The 16,451-nt window shown below is 36.1% G+C and overlaps 1 protein-coding gene across 1 annotated transcript; it reads left to right on the top strand.

The window, feature by feature from the left end:
* Positions 1 to 2,968: 2,968 nt before the first annotated feature.
* slc1a2a (solute carrier family 1 member 2a) lies at positions 2,969 to 15,321 on the top strand. The gene is made up of 11 exons (XM_060859235.1): positions 2,969 to 3,219; positions 6,775 to 6,914; positions 8,980 to 9,132; positions 10,671 to 10,921; positions 11,360 to 11,522; positions 11,750 to 11,876; positions 11,996 to 12,229; positions 12,334 to 12,528; positions 12,825 to 12,959; positions 14,030 to 14,249; positions 14,811 to 15,321. The coding sequence occupies exons 1-11, from the start codon at positions 3,212 to 3,214 to the stop codon at positions 14,880 to 14,882; spliced, it is 1,698 nt and encodes a 565-aa protein (XP_060715218.1). The 5' UTR covers positions 2,969 to 3,211; the 3' UTR covers positions 14,883 to 15,321.
* Positions 15,322 to 16,451: the final 1,130 nt, after the last annotated feature.

The following is a 16,451-nucleotide window of genomic DNA, read 5'->3' as shown; positions in this document are numbered from 1 at the left end:
CACATTTCAAGCCATCACTCCGTTATTTCTTAGAAATCTGTGTGATTGCATCACTGATTGCAAGGGCTGTGCACATCAAGTAAGCCTGGTACACCAGTTTTATGTAAGAATATGTACTTTTGCTACTGCAGAATAAAGCTAAAATAATTAATATTAGAAAGCAGAATTTACTCTATGTGGTAAGGTTTGAAAATTGATCTGTGTGTGTATGTGTGTGAGAAAAATGTATTTCATATATAGTAAAAAGTGTCAAATTCCTTTTCACACACCCTCTGTAGGTTGCTTCCTTGCTGTATAAGAAAAAAAAAAAGAAATAAGCAATTACGAACTTGTAATCAGAAGCTTTTATGTCCTAATTAAACATTTGCACATATAATTGCTTTGAGCACTGCAGCAGTAATAAAAGATTCACTGGGAGTTTACTGGGAATTAAATTATAAATTTGATGAAAAGGAAGTGCCGTTGCATCGCATGACAGAGTGGCAGTGTAATTTAAATTTTGGTATCTCCATGCATGCAGTGTTTTCCCTCCAGTGTACGCTTACCTCTGTGTGAGCATGCTGGATTAGCAAATCTTAGGCCAGATTAGTTAATTATAGATACCCGTCTGTTAATCATGGCTGTTGCCAGGTGGATGTGTGCAAAGAGTTTTTGGTCAGAATAGCAATGTTGGGAAGTGAGCAGCAGATACAATACGTATTGTCCAAACACATTCCCCTCAACTCAGTCTGCTCATAATGCTCTTAGTGGAATTGTCAGATTAGTATATTGACATTTGTTTTCTACAAATGCATGGCTTGGACAGTTGTTCGAGATGCAAGGCAAGGCAAGTTTATTTGTATAGCACATTTCATACACAGAGGTCATTCAAAGTGCTTTACATAGAAATTAGAAATGAATGTAAAAATAAGAGACACAATCATAATCAAAACAAAGAACAATTAAAAAAATAGATGTGATTTTGATAAAAACAGTTTAAAATATTAATTGTTAAAAAGAATAAAACAGGAGTAAAAGTGATTTGGATAAAAAGTGCAGTCAGTGTGAAGCAGCACAGTGCTCATTTAGTAAATGCAGAGTTTAAACGGATGTGTTTTTAATCTTGATTTAAAAGTGTCTACTGTTGAAGCACATCTGATCTCTTCTGGAAGCTGATTCCAGCTATAGGTGGCATAATAACTAAATGCTGACGCACCTTGTTTTGAGTGAACCCTTGGTATCTCTAACTGACCTGATCCTAATGATCTGAGTAGTCTGCTTGGTTTATATTCAGTTAGCATATCTGTAATGTATTTCGGTCCTAAGCCATGAAGTGATTTATAAACGAGTAACAATACTTTAAAATCTATTCTAATTGTAACTGGAAGCCAGTGTAAGGACCTGAGGACTGGAGTGATGTGCTCAGATTTTTTGGTTCTGGTCAGAATTCTGGCAGCAGCGTTCTGTATGAGCTGCAGCTGTCTAATGGTCTTTTTGGGGATCCCAGTAAGGAGTCCATTGCAATAATCCACCCTGCTGGTGATGAAAGCATGAACAAGTTTCTCTTGTTCTCTTGTTGTTTGCAAGACAAATCACAGGTTTATTATATTATGTAATGCTATATCATGGTTTCTATAGTAACTTCGCAATCACAGGGACTTGTGGAATGCTTTGGCATAAAATGAATAAACTCTTTGTGGTTGTAGAAAATAAATAAAGACCAGAGTTGTAACTAACTGCTCTTGTATCTGGTAACATCACAGCACCCTTCTGTTGATTACGTTCCCGTAACAGCACGTCCCATTGGGTTTTATTCGTATATGTTCATATAGCACTTGTTATACTTGACAGGCACAACTTGCTTTTCAAATACATGAATAATTTGTTCACCAGAGAAAGGATCGAAATTATGTGAACTTGTTTAATCAATTTAACTCCAATTGACTTGACAAGATTTGGATATTGAACTCAAGTTTATAATTAAAAAAAAAAAACACAAGTTAAAGTAATCCATTGTCTTTACTATTTAGGTCCTTATGTTCATGAGTTTAAAGCATCAGGGCAAATTTTTATCTCTTTAAATCTCTTTAAAGTTTAATCATCTAGTAATGACTTACAGATGTAAGACTGAACCAGTGGTTTAAAATATTTTTCAGTTACATCCTTGTGACCTGTGGATAATTAACACAACAACACAACTTATTAAATACATTTTATGAACATCATTATAGCTACACATCAGGCTACATTGTTTTGTTACTGGTATAATGACCATAAAAGGTCAACAATGTCACAATATTTCTATATGATTCTATAATTAACTTCCCCAATTTAAACTGTATAACAACGTCTGCCGATCTAACAACACACTGATAACTAGCTAGGAGATTATCCGTTTTTACCGTCTAAACAATTGACAATATGATAATTTTTTTAGTTTCTATCATTATAGCAAAGTTTTAATGGCATACGAAGAAATACCAATTTTTAAAAAAGCATACAAAGAAATTCTGTTATTTAGGTTAAATCATGTTAACTATTATAAAGAGTATACAATTACAATATAAAAGTTTCATTCGGACTTTACTAACTTTCACATGGATAAAACATTACTAAACTGCTTGCATTTTAAGATTTTAAGATGGTTATTTGGAGTTATTCCCATACAATATATTGCCCAAATTAAATAATCCTGTTGTAAGAGTCCACACTTGTATACCAGTCCTTAGTACATCATAGTATCTTTAATCTAGAAAGCTGCATTAAGTGTCGCTCTTTAATGCGACCGAGAGTTCAGACCGAGTGTAAAGACAATGAAAGATAGATGGATGTGTGCCAGGATGTAGTCTGAAGGATTCCACTTGTTACTTACTCCTAATCTGTGTGCCTGACTCCTCCCTCTCCACCCTACATAGAAGCTGCTTGGTCATTTTTACCTCCATCTATGGTTGGTTCAGTTTGTTTAGATGGTAGTGGATGGTGATTCAAATCTCCGATCTGTGCATGCATGTAATTCTGTTCATATCTGGAAATTCTGAGTGGCCAGCTGCAGGGCTGAAATACAATTCACAGCAGGTGTAGGATATAATTGTCATATTTCTAAGGAACTGGAATGGATCTCCTGATGGGTGAACTGTGATCTTGTCATCCTTTCTTCCATAGTCTTAGGTGCAGCTTATGGTTGCATAATTATCTACCACAGAGACACTTCATTTGATCACAACATCACAGCATGAACAGGTAAAGTGGAAATTTAAGCATCTGTAAAAAGTATAGTATGTTTTGAAACTTTGTGTTGTGAAAAAAAGTTCAATTCCAAGTTGATGCAAATATCTTGATAGAAACCGAGTAACAAGCCAATGCTGGCCACAATGTATACAGCTTCATCTGGCCCACGCACCACTGTGAAAGCACTAGATGAGTACCTGACTCATCTAGATCTTCCTGCAAGAATGTAGTCCTTCAGCCTTAATGAGATCATGTTTTAGTTTTATTGCTTGCATCTGGGTCACTTTTAGTCCATAACACTAATGCACTGCCATAACTGTCTCTTAAAGTAAATTGAATTTTTCTGGGTAGCTGGCAGACTGGATTGGTCTGCGATGAAGAATATAAACACCTGAGTTGTGCAAGCTATTCAACCAAATCTGATCCACTGTGAGCTGTTTGCAGTGTATGCACTTTGTTTAGTGGGACATTTGGTTTGATTAAACATATTGATTTCTGATTGTCCCTGTCCAGAGCCTTACTGTTTAACTTTATGATGACAAGACAAATGTTATTCCAGGATAAATACAGACTCCTTGAAGTGATTTAAAGCTTTGTGTCTGTGTGCAAATAAATTTGTATTTGCGTCAACCTTTCAGTATCTAATCCCTTGTACTGTACCGCTTGTACACCTTGACTCTCTTGGGCAGCCCGTACTGTTGTGCAATACAATTATTGATGGCTATAATTAACCTCTTAACAGACTTACACCTTATTAGGGTTGGAGCAGTGTGTATCAGACAGCCTTGGCTTTCCTAAATCCTGTTTAGCCTAGGTGATAACTACTTCAGCTTTGCAATGTGCATTCACACAATGCTAGGCATTACTAAATGACTGGTATAGATTGTACACCGAGGTTATTACTTACACTTTAGCTACACTCATTAGCAGTTATATCGGATACGTCTGTCGAGTACCTTCATTTTGTGGGTACAATTGTTCACTGTAGTGGTAGTAACATATTGGTTAATATGCACAGCTGCTGCATCCTTCAATTGAAGCGACAATGACATGTTAGCTGTGTTTGTTGGATATTAAACCCTTGTTAAGACCAGCCTACCTCATTATTCCACCCTTTATGCATACATCTAGAGATCCATGCATCTTTTACCCATGCCAATTCATTGACAAAGACTGACAAATTGTGCGCTGTCAAAAATTAGCTAGAGTCCGTAATTGAATACATGCAATATATGATGTGGAAGCCTAATAAATGGCTGAAACAAGGTATGTGTAGCTGATAAGGTTATATACGTCTGTCCTGCACATTAATCTGGGTACTAGATCTGACTAATGAAACATCATTATCATTATCATTTTATAGAAAAAAAATACAAAGTTATCTGGACACCATGAATTACTCTGTGATGCTCTTACTCACGTGTACCTAATTACCAAACACTCTCTAGTTATATAATCAGGCAAGGTTGTAAAGGAGAAGTGACTTTAAGAACCTTAAACCCAGACAACATCAAAGCTAAGTGACATCGTACTGTTTTGTCACGTGCCGTAATTACCATTAGCCGACAGCATCAAGGCAGATTGAAGAGACATGACCTGAAAGTAAAGGACACTGCTATGAGGTTACCAAGTACTATGAGGTTAGCAAGGTTAGCACTGAGAGTTTAGTCAGCAAGAGTACAATAAATGTTTATTTAGGTGTTATTTAGAATTCCCTCATAATAAATGGTTTATGTTTAGAAGCATTTAGTAGACATAGACACACTTTTGCACTGTTGAGGATGTCTAAATAAATTGTAATACAGTTAAACAGTTTGTAATGAAAGGCATATTCACAAACATGGAAAATTCCAGAATGTTAACAATACAGAAAGGGTACAACAGGAATATAGGAAATGATTCAGCAGCAAGAATGACTAACTATCTTTTGACACAATTGATATTGCACACAAGGATAATGACTAGATTTTGCAATCAAGGACAAGGAGAACAATGTATTCATGCACTACATGAAAAAAAAATGAAAATGAGACACATTGGAAAGCTTGGGAAACAAACACAATTATTGGACCAAGTCAACAGAAACAAAACCCTGTGTCTCAGGGCAGAATGGCACTTAAGGAACCAGTATTGTACTGGAGGCATGAGGTAATGAGAACATGCTGAGTATTGAAGCATCTGAAAAAGAGGGGCATCGATGCCCATAGATGGAAGGTCTTGAGAGGTGGAAATGCCTGCTGATGGAAAGAGTGTAAATACAGAGTCAATTATTATGTGAAGAGATCATAGGAACAAGTGAGTGATTAAGTAGGAAATGCTGGCTGACTAAATTTGACTTCTGGCAGGTCAAGTGACTCAGACTCAGTAACTTTGCACACAGTTGAAACTGTGATGAAAAGGGAACCGAGTCTGTAGCAGAGTAACTAGAATATGGTACCCTGGAGGTCAACCTAGAAAGTTCTTATAGACTTCCAGCTTGCTGTTTGTGTCTCACACTAGTTCAAGTGTGACGAATAGGTTGCAGATGGAGCATGAAATAGCAGCATGAAATATGCTCACAGTGCAACAAGTTGCCCTATAGTAAGCCAAAGGCACATAGCCAAATTGCCCTATAAAAGAAAAAAAAATCTTTGGCTTTAGTATCCTTCTGAGAACTCCAGGTAAACTCCTGAGGATAGAAATTTCATGAACTGAGCCTGATACAGGGTTGACTTACAATACTATATTTCTTAACCCTGTCCTAGGTATTACCAATTAGACTTGATAATATAAATCTGAACTTATGTCTTTCATCATGCTGTGATTCCAGCACCAGTTGATCAATGCAGAAGAAAACCTACAGGGAAAAACCTTCCTGGAATCCCTGATACAGAGTAGGGTACACCAGAGGAAAATTTTTATTCCAACAAAATGAGGCTGTGAAAGACAGAAGGTTGATCATACCTTCATACCTGCCCATTTCTTGTCAGTGCATAAAATCTATAAATCTAGTAGACAGTTGCAAGGCTGTCGGACTGGTGGAGCATGCCAGAACTGGTGGAAGATACCAGTAAACAGTCACAACAATGAATGTGTTTTTGTTTCTTGCAGTTTTTTGTGATTTCCGCAGTTCCTTGAAGTAAGGTTTAAAGTCCTACAAATATAAACAAGTTCAGAGTTAAAATACCAGAAACATCTACTATAGAAAGTCAAAGAAAGTCAACAAATGTGCAATGAAATAAATAAACAGATAAATATGGGTAAGAAATTAAGAAGGAGAAGAAAAACACAAAGCGTAACAGTTACAATGCACCTTGATGTAGATCGCTAGCAAAATCTTATATAAAATATAATCTAAATAATAATAATAATAATAATAATAATAATAATAATAATAATAATAATAATAATAATAATAATAGCTCATTCAAAAATGTGAAAATTTTGCCAGGCTTCAAAATTAGACTACTCCATGATTTTGTAGTCTATATTATATATTTCAGGGTCCTGATTAATACTGATTAAGTCAGCAAAAAATGCGTCAAAGAATTTTATAAGACACATTTGTATTTCCATCTCTTCTTGCAGTGCCAACAGCATGGAGAAGCCAGTTGAAGTTCGAATGCATGAGTGTAACTTTGAAGCTCCAGCTTCTCCTCCAGGACCAGCATGCGGAGGATTCTTTAACAAATTCATGAAGAACTTGCTTCTAGCACTCACAATTCTTGGTAAGACACTTTTTACAGACATTTAAACAGAATCATATTAACAGATACAATAGTCAGTGTACTAACAAATCAGTGGTGAATCATTGGTTAAAGCTCAGAGTTAGTGATAAGATGGTTATGAATATGAATCCAGAGAACCATTGTTGGACCCTTAAACTTCATTCCTGGTTATTTTGGCATCATAAAACCACCAGCTTAACACATTAACATAATTTATTTATGATTTCTCTTTATTTTTACATATCTCTAATACCTTCCTAGATTTCTAATAATATTTCTAATAGAAGAAATATTTACGAAGGGATCAGTTTATGTAGTTATAGCATCTAATTGGTAACCATTTCTAGATGGGAAAAACCAATACACACTGAGCACTAGATAGGTGTAACCAACAACCTGTAATCAACAAACCTGTAATGTTGAGAATGGATTTATAACTGTACATGATCAGGGAACATTCTGTCTATTTTAGAATAGTCGAGGCAGTAAAACCCAACAAATGAAATGTTTAATAAGTTCAAATGTCATATTTTTTGATCAGGAAGATTTTTGAGAGCTCAGTGACACCACATTGTTTAAAGAACACAATATGATTGATTTACTTTATTTGCGTGTAAAATCTTAAGTAAGCATAACTCACATGACTCAGGTTTTAACTACTGAAATAATATTATTTTAAACCTATCCCAAACCTTCTTCTTTCACATTTTTCCTCAACACCTCACACAAAACAATCATTCTTGGTGTGTTATGTTACTCAACTTCAATTCAGTTAGTTAAGAACTAGTGAGCAATGTAAGCTAGAGATATTAAATTGAAACTGGTAAAGGTCCAGTTTCATAATATTCTCTTCTAGAAAAGGTTCAGATAAGTGACTGTCATGGTTACAACGGTTACCTTTAATGATTGATCATGAATATAGTTTGTGGCTGCTAATGGTGATGACTCTAGGGTTAAGGCTCTGGCTTATTGACTTAAAGGTGGGGTTTCGAGCCCAGTACTGCCAAGCTGCCATTGTTGGACCCTAACCCTTTCTGCTCCAGTGGTGCTGTATAATGGCTAATGCTGTGTTCTGACCTCAGCTTCCTAAGCTGGAATTTGCCAAGAAAATTCTCTCTGCTTTAAATATATATGTGACTAATAAAGGCTTCTTCTTATGAGTAATCCAAGAAAATGACACATAAAGTATTTTTAAGAGTTGTTTAATTTTGGTGGTGTAGTGGCTCAACAGGTAACATTACCAGCTCAGAGCTCCAGTATCCTGAGGTTTGACAGTTAGATAACTGTCAATGTGGACTTTTGCATATTTTTCCCATATCTATGTGGTTATTCTGCAGTTTCTGCGGTTTCCTCTCACCTCTCAAAAACACGACATTAGGCAGATTGGCTAAGATAAATTGTCTGTGTGTGAGTGTGTGTGAGTGTGTGTGTGTGTGCTCCATAACCAAGTTGATGGAGTTACTTCCTAACTACTAACTCTTTGTCAGAGCATTTATACACAGTTATATAAGCAAATTTAATGAATTCTTTACATATAACGTGACTTTAAGTACTGTGCATGTACATGTAACTGGATAATTGATGAAAACTTGAATATTAGGTTTACTAGGTTTACTGTACTTGAAGAAACGTTAAAAGGTTTTAAAAATGAAATGGCTTAAAGCAGTCGGTTTCTTTGCTAGGTTTCGCAGTGTAATAATATCTCTAAATGTCTCTATACATGACACTATGAGGCACATACAGTATGAAACATGCGCAGCAATGATGCGATCAATATAAAATAAATATAAAGCCAAGCCAGAGAAGCAGCTAGATACTGTACATGATAAACACTAAAGCATAGTGAGAAATCAATAACCTGAGTAATCTTCAATAAGTAGAAGGTAAATCTTTAGATTTAAAATGTATAATTTGATTAGATTTAAGGCTTTATCACTGCTGATGACATGTCAGGCAAATGATGGGTGCAACTGTATATAGAATTTTACATTTACAAATAGAGGAAATACCACATGCCTGTCTTTAATAGCCTGTCTGATTCTATCTGATGCTCTGTTTTGTTCAGGTGTGATTGTAGGCTCGGTGGCTGGTGTCCTTCTGCGTTATGCATCTCCACTTCATCCAGATATCGTCATGATCATCGCCTTCCCTGGTGATATTCTCATGAGAATGTTGAAGATGGTGATTTTGCCTCTGATCATCTCCAGTTTAATCACAGGTTCTGTGTACAATCACACCACATCCCTACATGCAGGCTTCTGTTGATATTAGACAGGGTTATTCAGTTTCACTGGCAACACAATATTTGGTAAACATGCCTAATTACAGCAAGTTGTGCTTGTCTGCACCTGTCTTCAAAAATAGATTTTGCACATTTGCAGCATGTCAGCTCGCCTCATGACAAACACACTATGAATTTCTTTGTCATGTAAGCAACAGTTTCAGCTGTGAACCCCACATCCTGGGTTTCATCATGACCTTACAAGATGGCTGCCTTGGATGACATCTAGTGCATAAAGTTTAGAAGGGTAGTATCGTCTCAAGTCGTCGGCGAATGACATCAAACGCATGTAATGTTACGCAGCTAGCTTTAGCAGAATACAGTGGATTTGTGGTAACCTTGTGGTTAAGGTGTTGGGGTACCAATCGGAAGGTTGTGAGGTCGATTCCTACGTCCACCAAGCCACTGCTGGGCCCCTGAGCAAGGCCCTTAACCCTCAATTGCTCAGTTGTATAAAAATGAGATAAAAATGTAAGTCGCTCTGGATAAGGGCGTCTGCTAAATGCTGTAAATGTAAATGAATTTATAAAACGTTGAAAAATAAATCACACGATGTAATTTAAAAAGCATGTGTAAGATGTCTTGTCCTTGTCTTGTCAAAGTGTCATCAACGGTTTGGAAAAGATTGTTCTCCTCCATGGTCTATGCCTGGTAGCCCCACCCCTATTCCTCTATGTGAGCAAAACTGTTGAGTGCATAAACTGTCCAACATTCTTCACCTTGTTTCATTCATACTTGAAGTGCACTTCATTTTGTTTAAACAGAGTGAAAATAACACTGTTTATACAAAATGGCACATAAATATGGCTTGTGGCATAAATATGCGATTTGGGACTCACCTGCAGACAACAGCCAGATCAAATTTCCATGTCACAAGATATTTCCATTCTAATAGTCTCACCTGTTTTATGTTTGCCTTTAATTAGTGTTCATATTTAAGTCTTGGGAGTTCTTTGTTTCATTGCTAAGCTTTTGTTGGGTATTGTGTTTTTTATGCCATACTCTCTAAGTTTTTTGCTTTCCTCATTTTATGACTCATTTACATTTATCACATTTAGCAGACACTCTTATACAGAGTGACTTACATTTTTTTTTTAGTTTTAGTTTTTAGTTGAGCAATTGAGGGTTAAGGGCCTTGCTCTGGGGCCCTGCAGTGGCAACATGGTGGACCTGGGATTCGAACCACTGAGCTACCACATCCCAAACTCTTGTCTGTTATACAATAAAAACCATGCAATTGCATCCATTCATATATTTATATGTTCAAAAAGTATTTATTTGTTTGTTAGTTTTTTTTAGTTTGTTTGATAAATTTGACCTAATAATGGTCATCCGTATTCAACCAAGATAATCAAGATAATATCTCAAAATAAAAAAAATATATATATATCTTTGAATCACATGTTATTGAGTAGAAATTCTAACATATGAAGATGAAATGAAATTGTACCAATCAGTTATTTTATTCATTGCAGGTCTGGCAGGTTTAGACGCCAAATCTAGCAGTCGTCTCGGCACCAGAGCCATGGTGTATTACATGACCACAACCATTATTGCAGCAGTGCTGGGGGTGCTTCTGGTGCTGGCTATCCACCCGGGCCACCCCAAACTAAAATCCAACTTGGGAGAGGGCAAGAAGAACGATGATGTGTCCACATTAGATGCCTTTTTTGACCTTATACGAAATCTTTTTCCAGAGAATCTAGTACAGGCCTGCTTTCAACAGGTGGGTTTTAATTACATATTCTTTTTGTAAAAGGAACATCAGGATTCAATAACCCACACGCATTAGATGAATACATTTGGGCAGGTTATTAATTATGATACGTAAAAACACTGGATAGTTTACAGCATATAAGTGGTGGTTGGTTGTTAAAAAATAGAATGTCAAATGATGATGGTGTGGTAGCAACATTACATTATGGTCCATGGTCAAGATCGAGCTTTACATGTTCTTCCTGTGTCCATGTGGATTTCCTATCGATTTTTCTTTTCTTTCTTTCTATCTTGAAATAAAAAATGCTAATAGGTGGATTGGTTTCATTATGTGCATAATGCCCGGTGAGCTAATGTGTGGGCTGTGAATAATAATAATAATAATAATAATAATAATAATAATAATAATAATAATAATAGTAATAATAGTCATGGGTATTTTTTTCAGATCCAGACCGTTACAAATAAGGTAGAGGTATCAACACCTCATCATCATCATTATCATCATCATCAACATCATCCTCATCGGTTTGGACGAAATAGCACAAAGTGGGCAACAAAATATGTTATAAAGAAATCTCTCCAGTTCAAGAGTGGCATGAATGTCTTAGGTATATTTACAACATATTTACAGTAGATTACAGAATATAAGTAAACTGATTAAAGATCATATCAAAAATTCGGCATTTCAATCAGACTTTAAGATAACAGAGGATTATGTAGTGTGAACAGTTTGGTTTTTAAATTTGTATTTCATTTCTGTCAGAAATCCTAGATGGTAGGTCTTTAGATCCTTATATAGGATTTACTATATGAACACTATGCTTTCTTGTTCTAGGGCTCATTGGTTTCTTTGTGGCTTTTGGAATCTGCATGGGAAAGATGGGTGAGAAAGCCAAGCTGCTGATGGACTTCTTCAACATTCTCAACGAAATCGTCATGAGACTTGTCGGCATGATCATGTGGTATGGGTTTATATCTTAATTAATCAAGTCAGTTTCAAAATTTCAGTTAACTTTCATAGTTAATTCAGTAGTACTTGTTGTGTGCCATACTGTCTTGTGTAACATTTTCCATGTTGTAGGTATTCTCCTGTTGGGATTGCGTGCCTGATCTGTGGCAAGATTATTTCAATTAATGACCTGGAGATGGTAGCCAAGCAGTTGGGGATGTACATGCTTACAGTCATTTTGGGCCTCATCATCCATGGTGGGATCTTTCTCCCACTGATATATTTTGTCATTGTTCGAAAGAACCCTTTTAAATTTTTTATGGGAGTATTTCAAGCTTGGGTGACCGCGTTAGGAACAGCTTCCAGGCAGGCCATTTTCCTGTACTTCTTAATTTATTAATTCAATATTAAAGAAAAAGCATCTTGATATGGTTAGAGGCTGTAACTAATAATGTGTAACTCTGTGTTAGTGCTGGTACACTGCCTGTTACGTTTCGTTGCCTGGAGGAAAACTTGGGCATTGATAAAAGAGTTACTCGATTTGTGCTTCCTGTTGGAGCGACGATCAACATGGATGGTACTGCACTTTACGAGGCGGTAGCAGCCATTTTTATCGCACAGATGAATGGAATAAAACTTGATCCTGGTCAGATTATTACAGTCAGGTAGGTAATAAACAAACAAATGAAAAATATGGTTTGGATTCTTATATTGCATTTTACATCATTACATCTTCTCACAATTAGCAAAAATTACTTTTCACAGTTCAGTGAAATAAATCTAGGATCTCTCATGTAGTTCTTGCTACTGAGTTTCGACTTAAAGAGATTAAAGAGATAAAGCACTTTTTGCTTTATGAAAAGTGGCATTATGATTAATAGCAGCCATGCATACCGTTAATAGAAGTTTCACGACTGCTCACCATGTTTAAGTTGAAAATAACGTTGTGATTTTGTTAAAGCCTCACAGCTACTCTTGCTAGTGTGGGAGCTGCCAGTATTCCCAGTGCTGGCCTGGTTACCATGCTGCTCATCCTCACCGCTGTGGGACTGCCCACCCAAGACATCAGCTTACTGGTCGCTGTTGACTGGCTCCTGTGAGTAAATCTGCACAAGGCTCTAATCATAGAACAAACATCAGCATGATGTTATCAGCATGAATTAAAGAGAGACACTGTTCTTTAAGATGCAGTCACTAATCGTTCAAAACAAGGATCATACAAACATGGGAAAAGATCTGGCTTTTCAGAGGGGTAACAAATTACTAGGAGTGATACTGGGAGTATTTTATTTGTTTTGTCCTTGGTGGAAAAATAGTTTCAATATCTAGAGAAAAAAAAATTATATGACTTTTTGCCAAGGTTACAATCATGAAGTTCTATATTCCAAACTTCATCAGGAGATGATATGGAGTATAACTACACAGGAATTCATTACAGTTACTCTGTATTAAAGTACTTTATCCCAGTCAATAAGGGGAGTAACTTTCAGGAAGGGCATCATGTGTAAAACCTGTGTGACATATATGGACCAGGTGATCTGCTGAGGTGACCGGGAACAGGAAACAGCATAAGGACAACAACAACTCTATGTTAATGTACTTAACTAGCTAAATAGCTGGCTATATGTTTTGAGTTAGCTGTCATTTTTTAGTCCAGTCACTGAGGTTTCCATGCAATCAATAGATGACTGGGCATCACTCTATAACTTTATCTAGTATTTATTACTTTGATATTATATAATATAATATAAAATAAAAACCTACATTGAAACTAAAGCATTACATTTTTGCAAATGTCTGCTAACCTTACAGTGTGGTAAATTTTATTTTAATGCAATTTTGCTAGTTAGATTTTCATATTTTTATCACTCGAAAATGAAGCTAGGCAATCTAAATTTTTTTGACCAGGCTGCTATAAGAGACTTTAAATAATACAAGAAATACCAATGATTAACAATAGAAAGCAATAATTATGGATGTCCATGCAAAAAAGCTATTTCCATGCTTAAAGTGCTTTAAAATGACAGGTTTGTGTGTGTGTGTGTGTGTGTGTGTGTGTGTGTGTGTGTGTGTGTGTGTGTGTGTGTGTGTGTGTTTGCATGATAAATGGCCTATCAATAAGTTAAGCTGTGGCACATGTGTCTTTGTCTCATTCCAATTCAACAGGGATCGCTTCCGAACATCAGTCAATGTTATTGGCGACTCATATGGAGCGGGCATCGTGTACCACCTCACCAAAGATGAGCTTAACGCGTTTGATGCCCAGCAGATAAGAACAGATGGCTTTGAGATGACCAAATCACAATCCTCCTATGAGAATAACACAAACCATGGTGTATATGCATCGTACAACTCCTGTCCACAAGTACTAATAGATGACTGCAAGGTACATAACACTCTCACAGATATAGAAACTTGCATGTAGTAGATACATAGATACATTTTGTTTTTGTGTATAAATGGTTAATAGTGGCGCAAGACAGATTTCCTTTTAAGTCTGGTTGTAGACTGTAAAACCAAGCATTTATTTATTTATTTATTATTATTATTTTTTTTAAATCTATGTTTGCTGTAATGTTCTTCTATTTTCTTACATTTTAAAATCTTGCAATGATGCTACAATTGACTTTTGTCCATTTAGCTATCTGGCCACTACTTTTTTTTATTTCATTGTGTTTGAAGCACTAGTATTTCTCCCCACATTTTTAACTCTTGTCTTTGGTAGCGGAAAAGAAATCCCTGAAGCTTTTTCTTTAAAACTATAAGCCAGAACTATTCAGTCCATTAATAGTTGATATGACATTTTTTTGCTTAAAATATGACCCCTTCCAAGATTCAATGAAGAAGAACACAATGTAATGCTAATCTCTTTAGGTCCACTGTTCATTTTATATTCATTGATTGTGCCTTGGTCCAATGGTTAGTTGTCCATGACAATTGCTTTCAGATCAACTTGACCCCAAATGGCTCCCCTGCTGTCTTTTCTGTTACTGAGGAGGACCCTTGGACACAAGAGTAAAACAGATCCAGCTTCGCCTTATATCGGGTCCTTCAAGCTTGCTATTCTGTGTGAAAACATTATAATGAATGGAAAATTTTTTAGATCCTATTTTACATCCTGTTATTATGCATGTATGTATTACACTAGCACAGGCATTTGTTCAGGCATGAACAACTCCTCATTATCTTGGTGACTAAGATTATAGTTTGGCTTTTAGCTGTGATTAAGGATCTATGCCAGTGACCTTAAAGCTGTAAGTTTAAATCAGTAGTTGTCAGAAGTAAGGTTCCAGCTCTAGTGTCCTGTCCCACCACGGCTGCAGCTTTGAGTAAGGACCAAAACCTACAATTGCTCACTGCTGGGATCTTAAGTAAGGCCCCATGTTCAAAGCTTAAACCTTTAAATTGCAGTACTGTAAAATTAATTTCATATATTTATGGCAAATCAAAGTATTTGTCCAAAATTCCTCCTATTTTGTGTCTAGAGTTGGGGTTTCCACATCATCTGGGGTCTAGAATTTCCAAACCAGACTCCCAGTGAGCAATCTAAGGACCCCATCAAGTACCCTCCCAATCCTTTTTTCCTTGTTAATCAGAAATCATACATATATTTAACATATAAAGCCAGAAAAAGGCTTGGGCTCACCGCTAGTGGCAAGATGACAGAAGTACAACTTGCCCTCACTGTTTTGGCTTAGAGGGATTAAGCCTTGGTTTTGGCATTCAAGATCAACCTCTTACCATTATATGACAGTAATTTCAAACCCCAACCACACCCAGCACCCCCAAGCACCACACCAAAGCTAACAGTATCCAACAACGGTGCTGGATTTGGCTGCTAGGGCTTATTTTAACCACCAACACAAATACCACACAAGATATTAAACTAAAAGAACAGACACAAGGTCTGATATAAAACAAATGGTTATCTATATGAGGACAGCTTATTGGACACCACCTTCGACATTTAGTCAGAGTGTACATGATAAAGACATTGTCAAATGACATGGAATGCTGAAATAATTCTAAAGTTGATGAATTAAGTCTTTGTATGCACACACTAATTAAATTGTATTTATTTTATAGCTCTGCCTTGAATACAGCAAGTGTAAACTGTACAAAATTCAATGATGAGTTCCGTTAACTCATCGAATTATGCAAATTATGTCTAAAGTTTAAAAAAGAGTTCAACTGAATGGATTTTGCCGCATTGCAGCAGTGCTGTTTTATAAGGCTCTCATCACACATCACACATACTGCCAGTGATGTATTTAAATAGTGGGAGGACAAAAAGAGAAAAAAAAATGTTCAGGAAGATGAAATTCGCTCTGCTCCTCTGCTTTGAAAATGCACCCTTTTATTTGTACTATAACCATTTTAAACTGTCCAAACTTTGCAAATATTTCTATTCATAATAAAGTGCCTCTTTGCACTTTGTGTATTTATTATTTATTTACTTTATTTAGGCTTTCTTATGTGACCTGAGAATATTATTAATACAATATTAAAATATAATTATAAATAGTTTTGAACCAGCTTTTTGTACATTCTTTACTATAACATACGGTGGCCGAGAAGTGCAAAACAC

Source organism: Tachysurus vachellii, chromosome 23 (genome assembly GCF_030014155.1).
Source record: "Tachysurus vachellii isolate PV-2020 chromosome 23, HZAU_Pvac_v1, whole genome shotgun sequence".
Taxonomy (NCBI): Eukaryota; Metazoa; Chordata; class Actinopteri; order Siluriformes; family Bagridae; genus Tachysurus; species Tachysurus vachellii.
This window is presented reverse-complemented; position numbering and strand designations above follow the sequence as displayed.

What these genes read in the sequence shown, in the direction of transcription:
- slc1a2a (XM_060859235.1), top strand. An exon ending in CTTGTCGGCATGATCATGTG is followed by an intron (nt 11,877 to 11,995) that starts GTATGGGTTTAT and finishes TCCATGTTGTAG; the next exon opens with GTATTCTCCTGTTGGGATTG. An exon ending in GGTCAGATTATTACAGTCAG is followed by an intron (nt 12,529 to 12,824) that starts GTAGGTAATAAA and finishes ATTTTGTTAAAG; the next exon opens with CCTCACAGCTACTCTTGCTA.